The following is a 13785-nucleotide window of genomic DNA, read 5'->3' as shown; positions in this document are numbered from 1 at the left end:
AGTCCAGGGACCACTCGCCTAGGGGAGTGTTGCCCCGTGAGAGCATATCCGCACCCAGATTCTGAATGCCCGGGATATGCGTTGCCCTCAGAGAGCTCAGATTGGTCTGTGCCCATACGAGGAGGTCTCTCGCCATGGCATGCAGTCTGCCTGTCCTGATGCCACCCTGGCGGTTTATGTAGGCCACCACCGACATGTTGTCCGTGCGGACTAAGACGTGGTGACCCTGTAGGTTTGTGCGGCTTCATTTGTGCAATTGGCATTTGGACCACATGGACTAAACAGACATTCATTAATATCTGGAAAGGGACAAACATTTGTAATATCTCAATATGTAATATCATTTTCTAATTAGATGTAAAAAAAATAAAAAATCAACATCTGAATAACTGCTGGTGTTCTGTCACGATTCTCCTGTGTCTGTGTTCTAGACTTTATTTTAAATTCCTGTCCTTCATTTAGTCCCTGGTTATTTGTGTAGTGTAAACCCTCAGTCATCGTCTATTCATTGTCTTGTGTTAACGTTTCATGCTGCTTTTTATCTCTGTTTGGATACTAGTTTTTATTAAATGTGTTTTCATCATTCCTCTGCATCAAGCATCTTTATTGGGGATTATCAAGTCAAGCCAGAATGTGACAGACATAAAAAAGTGCAATAATTAAATTTTAATTCATAGTTACTCTTGCAGCTGTGCTGCTGTTGACACTGTTGAATAAAAAATATTAGTACAACAAAATTTATCTATGGTAATAATACACACAAATGTGAATATAGAATGTACCTGTACACGTGTTATTGATGCTGGCGGGGAAACTTAAGTTTGTTGCAGTGAATCCATCCAAACATGAGCAACTAATTATTCCTGTTTGATTTGTGCAGTTGGCATTTGGACCACATACAGATGAACTGACCAGACATGTATTCATATCTGGAAAGGGAAAATATCTATATTTAAAATAACTTTCTAATTAGAAAATAAATATGTTTTAATAACATGAAAAACATGATAATGAATCACACATATGCATGTTATTAGGGCATTGTATTGAGTAGAGGACAAAACTGAATCAGACCTGCACTTCTTCGTCTTATATGATGCACTGGCTCATCTGTGTCGCTAAGCTTGAATGATGTAAAAAGAAAAATGTTTTCATTGCAGACTTCCAACAAAGTTTGAGCTTTTCTCACACTGAAAGAACGTAACTAATTCCAGTATTTATTTATTGATATTTAGACATTTACCCACAGTGTTTTGGGGTCAATGTTGCATAATTTAGGCCTACATCTTATTTTAATAAAATTATTATTTAAAAGATTGGATGTCATTTGAAAAAAAAAAAAAAACGGAATGTTCATCATCTGGTTGCTTGTGTGTGTGTGTGTGTGTGTGTGTGTGTGTGTGTGTGTGTGTGTGTGTGTGTGTGTGTGTGTGTGTGTGTGTGTGTGTGTCAGGGATGCATTGAGCCCAATCCTGCACTTATAGGATACTCGTAGTCATTAAACTGTTCCTATAATAACCGACGCAATGTAGTGTTTGTGTTCAGACTAAGAAACTTACAACAGAACAGAGATATGGAGAATTCAGGGATTTAAGATGTCAATCAAAATGTATTTAATAGAATATTAAGCATACATTCAATGTTTATGCCTGAATATAAATGCTGTGCATCAGCTGATAAGTGAAGTATGCAATACGTTGATTGAACGCGCAGTGCCTTCCCTGTCCCAAATGGCACACTTCATTTGCACTTTCGGTCTTGTGAACATACAATGGCTGCCGCGTTCGCGTGTCCTTTAAAGGTGCATTGTGTAATATCTAGGATGTTCTGTCGACAGAAATGCATTATCATATACATTATGTTTTGCGGTGGAGTATAACGATCGTACTTAATTAAACGTTATGGTTTTATTACCTTAGAATGAGCCATCTCTACCTACATACACCGCAGCGTCCCCTTACATTGAAATGCGCCGACATGTTTCTACAGTGGCCCTAAACGGAAAAACGTGTTTCGTCACTATGTTGTTCTTCGTGCAAAGAAGCTAGCTAAAGTCAGTGAATAAAACACTGACACAATGATGAACAAGTAACAATAATATTTGCAATAATATGTCGTTTTACTGACTCTTTGTAAAGAAACCTCATTGCTTAACTGGCTATACTCTCTGCTGTCTCAGACGAAGACATCTTTTCCTGTCGGCCACCTTAACTTTTGTTGGTTGCAATTCGCAACCTCACTACTAGATGCCGCTAATTACACAGTGCACCTTTAAGTTCATGTGACCGTAGGCATAGGGAGTCCCAATGCACATTTTAGGATTCAGAAGTATGCTATGCGGTTGATATGCGCCCTCAATGCACACTTTTGCCGAGCCTGCACTGGTGCGAGCTCCGTGGCAGACTTCTTCCCGTCAGTCAAAGCGACATTACGACACGAAACTGCGGACTCGTAGGAAGACATACTGTATGCTTTGTCTCAATTCGCCTACTTATACTACGCCCTAAAAGTATGTACTCTTTTTGTGAAGAATAGTAGATACTTTTGAGTGTGTAGCAAAAAGTAGACAAGCTTTGGGCCTTATATCACGTCATACAATTGCGTCTTTAACGGTTGCTCTCTGTTGCATCCTGTCACAGTAAACTGGCCTGTCAATCATCTTGTCACAGTTAAAATCCTCCACATTTCCTCTATCCTCTATCGGAGAGAAATGCAGAAGCACGTTGATCTGCAGTCACGGGTCTTTCATGTGGAGACTCTCCTCACATTAATGCATATAATGATCCATAAAAGTTAATGGCCAAACTAATCTTTATAAAAGTCATTATTGCATTATGAAATATAACACGGATAACATTAAATCATTATTTTTATCCGCATGGCGCATATCCGCCATCCTTTGTAGTTTTTTAACACTCTTTACTCGTGTTTGTAGTTTCTCCTCCAAAGTGCAATGGGTTGTGGGCAATATTAGCCTTTAATGGCTGCGTTCCAGTCACGCACTTGCTAACTTCCCTAAGCACTTCCCCTCGGGGGAATCCTTGCCGCCATTTTGAAGTGCGTTCCACTTCGTGGTGGACAAGGGAAGTTTATATGGACAGACCCTCACTCCCTCGTACACTTCAGGCAGCTCCATATACAACAATGCAACATGATTGTGACGTCAAACCATATTGCGTTTAATTTACCCCACCACAAACTCTAAGATATATTAATTATAAAAAAATGTATGCATTATATAGGCCTATACATTATATATTATACAATTATACAAATAAACAACTCAAACACACCAATATACATATAGAATGCACGTTATTATTGCAAAGGTTCCGCCAGTAGTGGGCACTCATGCAACGTAAGCAGTGTACATCCGAGTGAACGAGACGGAGGGAAGTTAGCGAGTGAAGGGCATGGCAATTTTGGACTGGAACGCAGCCATAGAGCACAGATTTACACTTCTAAAATCCACCAAAAAAAGTAGACCATCCGGGGACTTCTAGCATACTCTTTTTAACATACTATGCTTTGGGACACACTTATTTTAATCTCACATACAGTTTAGGATGGATAGTATGGACATTGAGACGATGGGCACGAGTGTTTAGGGTGCCATTTGTGACAGGGATGCGAGCTTGTCACGCGAACACCCCTTTTTCACAGACATGAAAAGTTTAAAATGCTCATAATCAGGTTACAGTTACCTTTATGGATCACATAACTGAATGTATCGGTATAGGCTATTAGACTCATTCTGGAAAAAGTGGTATTGGTGCACCCCTAATTTTTTTTGTTGAAAAAATTTATAAAACAACATTTCCTTACCTGTAAATCCATACTTTCTGAAAAATCAAGGGTTTCCACAACACACACATGGTTCAGCAGGATAGCAATGCTGATTCCTAATAGGTATTTTAACATTTTCCCTGAAATTGAGAAATTATACATTCTTAAATTCAGCATGAAACGGAAGTTGCGTTTGTCTGCACTTCTTGTGAAACGGCTTCTCGAACAAGTAAAAATGTAAGGATCGTTAGATTGTTGTCCTGTCCCATCTCCCAGAGAATAGATGTGGTTGCAAGAGGGAGGGAAGTTACTTGCAAGTGCATTAATATAGAAAAACAAACAATAAAAAGATACACATTTTTGTTGCCTATAAATGGACTGATGCTTTTGCCTAACTGGGGCTTCTTTTGATTGTTATGCCAACTAAAAATTTAATAAAACATAATATAAAATGTCTTAAGTTGATTATGCTTACTGCAGGATTTCTAACAAAAGAATATGTAGTTATACTGTACCTTTACTGGCCATGTTTCACACATAAGGCTAAAGGTAAACTTCAGAATATTTCTTCAGCATGTGGATTTTCCTTTATTCATCCAGGCTCTGTCATATAGGCCCTATGAGTTTAATAATGTCATATTACAAAACACAGGTGATATGATCATGAACACGAGTAACGGCTGTAAAAAATGTTTCATACTATAAAATTATATATGTGAATGCATTGGTTAAATCATTAAGTAAAAGCAACATCAAGATAAAGATAATTGTATATAGAAGTGGTAATTTTAACTTTTAAAGGGGTGGTTGAGTATGATTTCACTTTTCTAACTTAGTGTGTAATGTTGCTGTTTGAGCATAAACAACATCTGCAAAGTTACAACGCTCAAAGTTCAAAGCAAAGGAAGATATTCGCTATTAAAGAAAAGGACTGCAACAAACGGCTGGTAGGGACTACACGACATTCCTCCCGGGTTAGTGACATCAACAACCCTAAAATGTACATAAACCCCGCCCCCGGGAACACCAGTCCATGTTGAGAAGAGGAAGAGTTGTAGTCGAGCACATTTGTCAGCTCAAACTTTAGCATCCTTTTCACATGCAATAGAAAGTCACTCTGTGTGCATCTCACAACAGTTCCTATACAAGCGATTTATAGATTACCATGACAGAATATCCTAATTGAAGATAGTTAACTCCACATCATAAACATAAATTCATCAACTAACCATTCAGAGACGTCCTGTTGCATTCTACATGTTGTCACTTCTTCTTGAGTCTCTCCATCTTTGTCTGACTCCGGTTTAACATAAAAGGCAGATCAGTTTCTGTCATTTTAGTGTGTGTCTGGTAATCGCAGCTGCTAACACACACGAAAACCAGCCCTCTGCAGCAGCTCATTTGCATTTAAAGTAGGGATGGGCATATCGATACTGACGTCGAGTATCGAAAGTATCGATACTCAAATTAAAATATCGATACTACAGTTTTTGTTTTGTTTTTTTACCAGTGATTTTGTTTATTTGTCAAGAAGTTTAATGCGTACAATATGCATTGAATTGGATGAATAACCTATGTTAGTAAATAATTGTGTAGTAGAACTATTTTCCTGCTTATATGAACACACTCAAATGCTGCAAGTCAGAAGCAATCAATCACAGAGAGCGTTCTCACACTGCTGACAATGCATTCAAACAGCGCTGCGTTTCCCCATAAGCATCATAAGAAACCATTGAAGCTTTTGGGAAACACACAGACCAATGCTTAACAGCAGACAGAAAAACATCATGTTTGAGAATTTCACAATAAATAAATTGAAATTGTAGCCTACATAGTTTGTGCAAATAAATAGTTTTTTGAATGTTAAAAGTTCATAGTTCTATTCTGTAACTAATTTTACAATAAATCATACACTGTCGCAGTAAAAAATTTGCATTTTATGGGTGCAACTGGCAGTCCGTTAAGAAAATTAACATTATAGTGATCATATGTCAACTAGGCCTATAATATGTTGTAGATTTCCATGGTTACCACTACAAGTAAACATTGTAACCACGTGTAAATAAAAATATAAGCGAATAAGTTCCAATTAAGGCGTATTGAATGTTAAAATTGCCTTTCAAATATAATGTTAAGGGTATCATTACCCATTTTAATCTTAGTAACTCAATAATTTAAGAAATGTTCAAATTTAAAAGTTCAGTGTAGAGGTATCGTATCGGCGATACTGGCCTTGAAAGTATCGATATCGTATCGAAAACAAAATAAGTGGTACCACCCCCCCCCCCCCCCTCCCTAATTTAAAGGGCCAGGCACAAAACGATGCGTTTTTGCAAACCCTCAAAAAGGGACAACTTTAACATGCTATATAAAAATATCTGTGGGGTATATTGTGCTCACACACACACACACACACACACACACACACACACACACACACACACACACACACACACACACACACACACACACAAGGCATGCCTGTAAGTGCAATACTCCCACTGTCTAGTGCAATATTCTCTAACTCAGGAGGTATTTCTATTTATTCATACTACTCAAAATACTGTAAATACACACTAAAAAATGCTGGGTTGTTTCAACCCAATTTTGGGTCAAATATGGACAAACCCAAACGTTGGGTTAAAAATGTAATGTAAAAATTTAACCCAACGGCTGGGTTTGTCCATATTTTACCCAAAATTGGGTTGAAACAACCCAGCATTTTTTAGAGTGTATGTTCATAATCTGTAAATGATTATTCAGACTAAACCCTACTTTTATACTTTTTTTTTTCTTAGATTTTCTATTACTATGTTTCTTGTTGTATTTGTATATGTGCACTGGAAGCTTCAGTACAAATAAAAAATCCTTGTGTGTGCAAGCACACTTGGCAATAAAGCTCTTTCTGATTCTGATTCTGATATTTATTTTACATCTTGTGAAAAGGGCATTTTAGCACCAATTTAAATGTATGCATAACAAGAAGAAACATAATTCTTACCTTAAAACAATGCTGATATGATGCCCTGAACTGAAGAAATCTGTCTGAAGATCTGAGGTTTTGTTTCCTTTGTGAGATCCACCTACAAAACATTCCCCATACAGTTTTTATCCAATAGTTTCCAAGCATTTCTTAATGATGAGTGCATCTTTGCAAAACTCATCACAATAATAAAGACTAGCTTACGTTAGAGTAAGTAGCTAGCTAGTATCAGATTAACTCTTTACACTGTTCCAAATTATTATGAAAGTTAGTAGGATTTCAGTACAATAAACATTCAGATTTGAGTTTGTCCAAAAAAATACTTTGTTTTATTTTTCATATCTTTTTAGGTAACTGATATCAATCTCAGACAGGTTTGTTAAATAGTTTGCCAGGTCTTCTTGGGTAAAACCTGCTTGAAGAGGTTGTTCGGCATTATTAAGCAAGTCACAGTTCTCACGCAATACAAGGAGGAAGAAAGATCTTTCTGAAGATGAAATGAATGGTGCATGAAATGGTGAAATGTCGTCTTGCATGAAGGCATGAAAACAACTATTATTTTTTTTTATAACTAATACAATTTTGTGAAAACTGACTAGAGATTATCAAAAGAGATTTGTGCACAGAATTTAGAGCACAGAAGAACTCAGATAAAGGATCATTAAGGAACATTTCTGTCAAACAAATTAGATGTGTTAAAAGGGCAGCTTTAAAAAAAGGCAATGTTGAGCAGCAAACAGGTAGGGTACAATAAGGCTAAAGGCACACCCTCAGAAAAATTTGTTTTTTCACTACTCCCATAGTGATATGATTGCAGGGGGGGAAGTGTTCATTCAACATTGATGGAGCAACACATTTTGTGTGAAAATAAATCATAAAAGGGGTTTGTTTGACCATCTTATAAATGATGTGGCAAGGTGAGGAAAAAGGCTCAGAGCATGGGGAAAAGGCACAGAGTATTGATACAAATACTTTGGCTATAAAACAATATGTTTTTAATACATTAATTGCTCAAAACAATCACTTTAGCAAAGTTTGTACTATTTTTGGTTTGTTTTTCGTAAATAAAAGAATAAATTTTTTGCTCAATAAATATATATCTATGTTCATTTTATAAAATATAGAAACAAAATTATTTAAAGAAGTAAAGATTCTGAGGGCATTGAAGGAGATTCCGTTATAATTGAATAAAGCTTTACAGTAGTAACAAAATAAATATAACATTTTATGATATGATATGATTAATATCATATTTTTAAAATATTATTGTTTCTTTATAAATATGGTGATTATCTCTAAGGTCATAAATAAAGCGCTATAACATGTGACTCCCCCATCGCACGACAGGTGGATCCAAGAAGTTTTCAGCTGTATAAAGCTTGAGAAGTTAAGATTTTTGTTTTCAGGATCCCTTAAAACTTTTCAGAAGACCTGGGAACCTGTTTTAGACTACATAAAAGGTTTACTGTGTTCTCCGGACACTAATGCTAATACACAATAATTGACTGTTACTGGAAAGAGGAAAGACCAATACTAGAGAGAGGAATGTTTATTTTAATCTATTTATTTTCAAAAAAAAATTTACATTTTTTTTTTTTTTTTTTTTTTTTTTGTGTAGGGAGGGTTCTTGAAGGGTTTAAATTGAGACAATCTGTAATTTCATACTTTTAATTGAATGTATCATTATGTGTTGTCTTGTTAAATACCAATAAAAAAATAAAAAAAATAAAGCGCTATATATATAAATAAATATAGGTCTAGATGGATTGATTTCTGAATGGTTGGTGAATGGCCACCCTACTCCAAAAAGGCTGAGCACAAGGAGGGTGATGATTTGGGCTGGAATATTGGGAAGTGAGTTGGAAGGTCCTTTTGAAGGGGAACTATAGTTTTTTAGCTTAATTTACCTTAACTGAATAACTTCGGAGTCATTGGAATGGTTATATGACTATTTTCGGGTTGAATGGTGGCCGTCTCCCTGGTGCCCGTGAGTGGAAAAAACACCCTTGCAACTTAATAACGAATTGCTTTACGGAATCTGCTAAAATTCTGTCATTATTGCTCTCCCTCATGCTGTTCGAACCTGAATGAAGAAGACGTTGTAAAGAATATGCCATCAGCTTTGATGTCGTTGATCTACTAGCATCTGGTATCTGAGAGTCGCCAAAGAGTTTTTACGTCAGTGTTGTCAAATATCTATTCCGAAGCTGTAGGGTGAGCTCTATAGAGAAACCTGCGAGCAAAAAAGTGAGAATACAGCGAAGAAATTTCCCAAACTGCATATCGCCACTTTAAGTGTGAAAATCACTTCTGCAAGATATGTGGAGTTTATAACTTAACATTTTCTGCTATGTTATAAAAAAATAAGGATAGTGCCATCAGAAATAAAATGTTTGTTGCAGGACAACGCATAATTCCATTCTGCAAAAAAAAAAAACACCAAACTGTTTGAAGATGTATTTCTACACAAACATTTCTCTTCGTGAGCTTTGGTTAGAGGAGGCTGAAATGCAGCATAACTGCCAGCCAGTGTGCATTCTTGAGACACCAGGGGTCTCATTTATAAAACTGTGCGTAAGATCCTTACTAAAAGTGTATGTGCGCCCGAAAACCAAAAATGGCGTACGCAAAAAAATATTCAGACTTATAAAACCAGGACCTGCATGCGCAGAATTCACTTTATAAATAGCAGTCAGTGGAAGATTGTGCGCACATGTGTCTCCTCTCCGAAATAACCATATATGGAGCTTACAACGCCTAGTTTTATTATGCATATCATCATCTGCATATCATTTGCATATGATTATTCATCCACGTGATAATATGTTTAACGGTGCAAGACATTAGGAAAATATGAAATACTGATGTGCCGTCACATTAAAAATCATTTAGTAGCCTACCCTTGTTTTTGAATAAATCAAATAGGGTAAAATACATTTCAGAGAAAGTTTTCTCAATCTTTTCCACTGGCCAAATAGTATTTTTAATTGATTTATATTTTTTATGGAAAATGACCTTGTAGTGTAGCCTGGCTAACGCCAGACCCAATTCTCGTTGAGACTTGGGTCTGGGAACCACATGTCTCGTATTTGAGGCGTGGTTTACGAATGCCCGGCGCCGTTTATTGGGTGCTAAGAATGTCTATCAAATGCGTCTGTACGTAGCTCATAGCCAATCGTTTCCATTATACCAGATGACGTATGTAGAGCGACAGAAATTAGACAAGGAAGAAGACGATGGGTAAGATATTTTTTTGTAAACAATGACGTTCAGCGACTATTGCCGTTTGTGCAAGATAAACATGAGGGTCGAAGGTATATGGATATAAACAAACTGCTTAGTTGTGTCGCATATATGACGTCATCGTCTTGCTGCTCCCTCCCCGTTCTGTGATTGGTTCCCTAGATGAGGCGAAAATCTGGTCCATGGTATCCAGACTGCCTTTCAGCGTGAATAAAATCGCGCTGCGCAAAGGCAGTATGGGGAAACCCAGGCTACTTGTAGTGCATTATTTGCACAAAACTATTTTCTCAGACAATCTGCTATTATCATAAGCAATTATCTCTGTAGTTAAAACATTAAAACACAGCATGCCAGAGGAAAAGTGTTCAAAAGCATTGCATCCACAACAAATATTTATATTTATTGAATATAAAAATACTGTAACTTCTCAGTAATGATTTCATGTAGTTTATGTGTTTAACTCAATTACTAACTTAGTGTTTAAATGGCATATTTAATCTAATTGTTTATATCAGAAGTAAAACATAGTTTAAATCATTATTTTATTTATATTTTTATTATATTGTGAACATGCACTGTAGGCTGCGTTTACACTTGGCATTAACATGCGACCAGTATCTGGACGTTGTCCACATACACATTGAAAAGACATGTGTAAACGAGCTTCTGATCGGAATGTTATCCGATCAGCGTGTCCAGTTTCAGAGGTATTCGAGGACGCATTGTGATCGGATCTCAGTGTAATGAGGACGCATAATTGGATCTCAGTAATGTAACCGCAATCCAGCCATCATGTCTGCATAAATCCCCGCCCAGTCTCCCACGTGGCTGTCCGAAAATAATGTCCAGACGCAGTTTAGACAAGAAATTAAACTCATTTGAACCTACAACAAACGTCAATATTTAAAACAGTTTATTTAGACTTACATGATAGCTACTGTGTGTGTCATTTTACATTTTAATTGTACAACATTATGTGAATGAGGCGATCGTCAGTAGCCTACAATCACAGATCAGTCATGGGATCTGAAGAGCGTGCGCTGCTTTGCCAGAGGAATAATGGGAATAAACTTTTTATTGTTTAATGTTTTAAATGTTGAATGTTTTTATTGTTTCAGCATGTTTATTAATCTCCCATTTCTGTTAATATAGTCATTACGCTATAGGCCTAACCTTTTACCCCGATGATCGATGATGTGACTTGTTTAACATGATCCACCCAGTTATTTGTGTATGATCAACTCTGGAAGTAGGCTATTCCTTCGTTCAAAAAACGTAAATTGATCTGGAGATTGCATAGGAAAGTAAAGTGAGTGAAAGCAATTGGGACATTGCTGGATCATCTTTAGCCTCTAATCTGGTGTCCTGCTACACACCTAATTTAAATATTATGCAGAAACCGAAATCCGATCAGTTATCCAGATACAGGCTACTTAAAGCTAGGGTAGGTAATGTTGGATATCTAGCCAGATTTGAAAGTGGCACCTCTTCTAAGCTCCGCCCCCTCCTGTCAGTGCTCCGTCCAAAGCTACGCCCCCCCACAAACATGAACGCGCATCCACATTTGGAGTCAGCTGCATGTACCTACAACCTGTAACGTAACTGGCTTACACCGACAGAGAAGCTACTGTTAGCATTGGGATTTTTTTGAGAGGGGGCGGGATTTTTGTTGGGAAAGTCAGGGGAGAGACGCACACTTCGATTAGCCTGGATAAACACATGCAGCATCTTAATTGTTAAGAAAATGAAACGAAATAAATGAATAAATCAAGCCTTTATTACAAAACACTAGGCTATATCATACAGCATTCTGAAAAATGCGCACCCCTAGTTCCTCCGTCTATGGCCCATGGCCCTACGCGATGAGCATTTACTATAGCTACTTTTAAAAAACGCTTGTCAGGAAGCGGGTCGGGTACAATATTTTCTTTCTTTTTTTTTGCGGTCCGAGTTGCGGGCGGGTTAGTTGAAAACGTCGGTCGGGTGCGGGTTGTTTATACATTGACCCGCGCATCACTGCTGTGCACGCAGTGGTGCTCGGGCACGAGACATGAAGGCATCTGATTGGTTCTTTACATTCGCACCGAATGGCAGTGATTGGTCAGAGTTTTTACTGTCCTACAGCTGCTACAGAGGTCAGATTTTTTTTCATTCCTTTTTCTGAACACATAATGTATTGACTACTATCAGAATGGAAGGACCATTTCACCCAGTATAAAAAAAAATGTTTCTGAACAGGATTACCTACCCTAGCTTTAATATGAACAAATGTAAACGCAACGTGTCCTGATTGGCTAATGATCGGATCATGGTGATTGCATGTTAATGCAAAGTGTAGCCTAGCCTATGATTAGGACTCATAATGAAGATGTACAGTTTTACTTCATCTGCCGCATTATATATGCGTCAGTTTCACTAAAAGGACCAACACGCTCGCTGGTGCAGACATTTAAGAAGGATTGATATTTGCTTAAGTGATAGGCTTGGTGAGTGAAAATATATTTGTATTATCTTTATGTATAGTATAATTTTCTTTAGATTTTCTGTCTGAAAGTGACCAAAAAGACATTTAACTCCAGCTCACCATCGGTGTCGCCAAACTGCTCCATCTCCAAAACGTTTGTAGGCCTACGCATGGGTTTGCGTGCAGGTGCACAAATTTTCCCTCAAGTTTGTTTTTTTATAAATCACAATTTATGCGTCAGAAGTGGCGTAGGCCCTGTTTTGTGCGTACGCAACTGTTATAAATGAGGCCCGAGCAGCTTAAATTAAGCTGCTCAACAGAGGCATATTTATAGCTGCACTTGTAATAAAAACATTTTTTTTACAGAAACTTTCATTAATATGCCTTTATCTGACCGAATTCTTCTTTGCTCTAAATCACTCAAAAATCTTTTGATAGTTTCATCATCTCTAATCATAGTCTTGGTAACTACAAACCAGTCTCTATTTTATGCACAGTATCAAAAAATATTTGAAAGGTTGGTCAATGACCAATTTAATGAATACATGAATAAAAACAACTTCATGTTTAAATTCCAATCCGGATTCAGGAAGTAATATTCTACCGAATCATGCCAATTGATCTATTTATCCGAAATCATACACAGGGAAATAGATCATTGAAATCTCTGTGGAATGGTGTTATTGGATCTTCAAAAGGCATTTGATACGGTGAATCATGACAGACTGATTGCCAAACGTGAGGGCTTGGGGGCAGACAGCTCCACCTGTAGATGGTTTAGATCTTACCTATCAGGGAGGGAACAATTGGTGGTCTTATACTGTCAGACCCTTGTATAGTTAAATGTGGAGTTCCACAAGGAAGTATTCTCGGACCGTCCTTATTTATTTTTAACATATATTAATGATATGGCAGACAACTGTTCATGTGAACTTTCTGTACGTGGATGACTCTGCACTTTTAATGTCTCATAAACAACAATAAAGAAAGTAACCTGAGCTAGCTTCTGTAAATAACTGCATGGCTGATTGACAATATGCTGTCACTACATTTTGATAAGACAGAGGCCATCCTGTTCGGCTCAAAATACAAATTGAATAGACGCTCGGAATTTTGCGTTATTTTGAATAATTGTGGTCAGTACAAAAACGTCTGGGTTGCATCCTAGAAAACAACCTGGATGGCAGGAAGATGGCCAATAAGGTTCTGAATAAAGTCCCCGGGCTCACAAAGTTTTTAGCCAGAAATGTAACATTTTTAGATAGGTCAACAATGAAAATCATTTTAGCTAACGCCTTAATTTTAAACC

At 37.2% G+C, this 13785-nt stretch overlaps 1 protein-coding gene across 2 annotated transcripts in view; it reads right to left on the bottom strand.

The window, feature by feature from the left end:
- Positions 1-6904, bottom strand: part of LOC307012696 (adhesion G protein-coupled receptor F4-like) — a 28458-nt gene extending 21554 nt beyond the window's left edge. Inside the window, exons 1-5 of one of the 2 annotated variants that reach the window (XM_079639645.1) lie at positions 6788-6904; positions 4302-4403; positions 3826-3926; positions 1075-1123; positions 783-929 (exon numbers count right to left, since the gene is read on the bottom strand). In XM_079639645.1, the coding sequence (XP_079495771.1) occupies positions 783-929; positions 1075-1123; positions 3826-3926; positions 4302-4314 (310 nt within the window). In that variant the 5' untranslated portion in view covers positions 4315-4403; positions 6788-6904. The remainder of the gene's footprint in view (positions 1-782; positions 930-1074; positions 1124-3825; positions 3927-4301; positions 4404-6787) is intronic. The other variant, XM_079639646.1, reaches the window with a different exon arrangement.
- Between the last annotated feature and the right edge of the window lie 6881 nt (positions 6905-13785).

This window comes from Phoxinus phoxinus, assembly GCF_949152265.1.
Source record: "Phoxinus phoxinus genome assembly, chromosome: 16".
NCBI classification, from domain to species: Eukaryota; Metazoa; Chordata; class Actinopteri; order Cypriniformes; family Leuciscidae; genus Phoxinus; species Phoxinus phoxinus.
The sequence above is the reverse complement of the archived record's forward strand: the minus strand, read 5'-3'. Positions and strand labels throughout refer to the sequence as shown.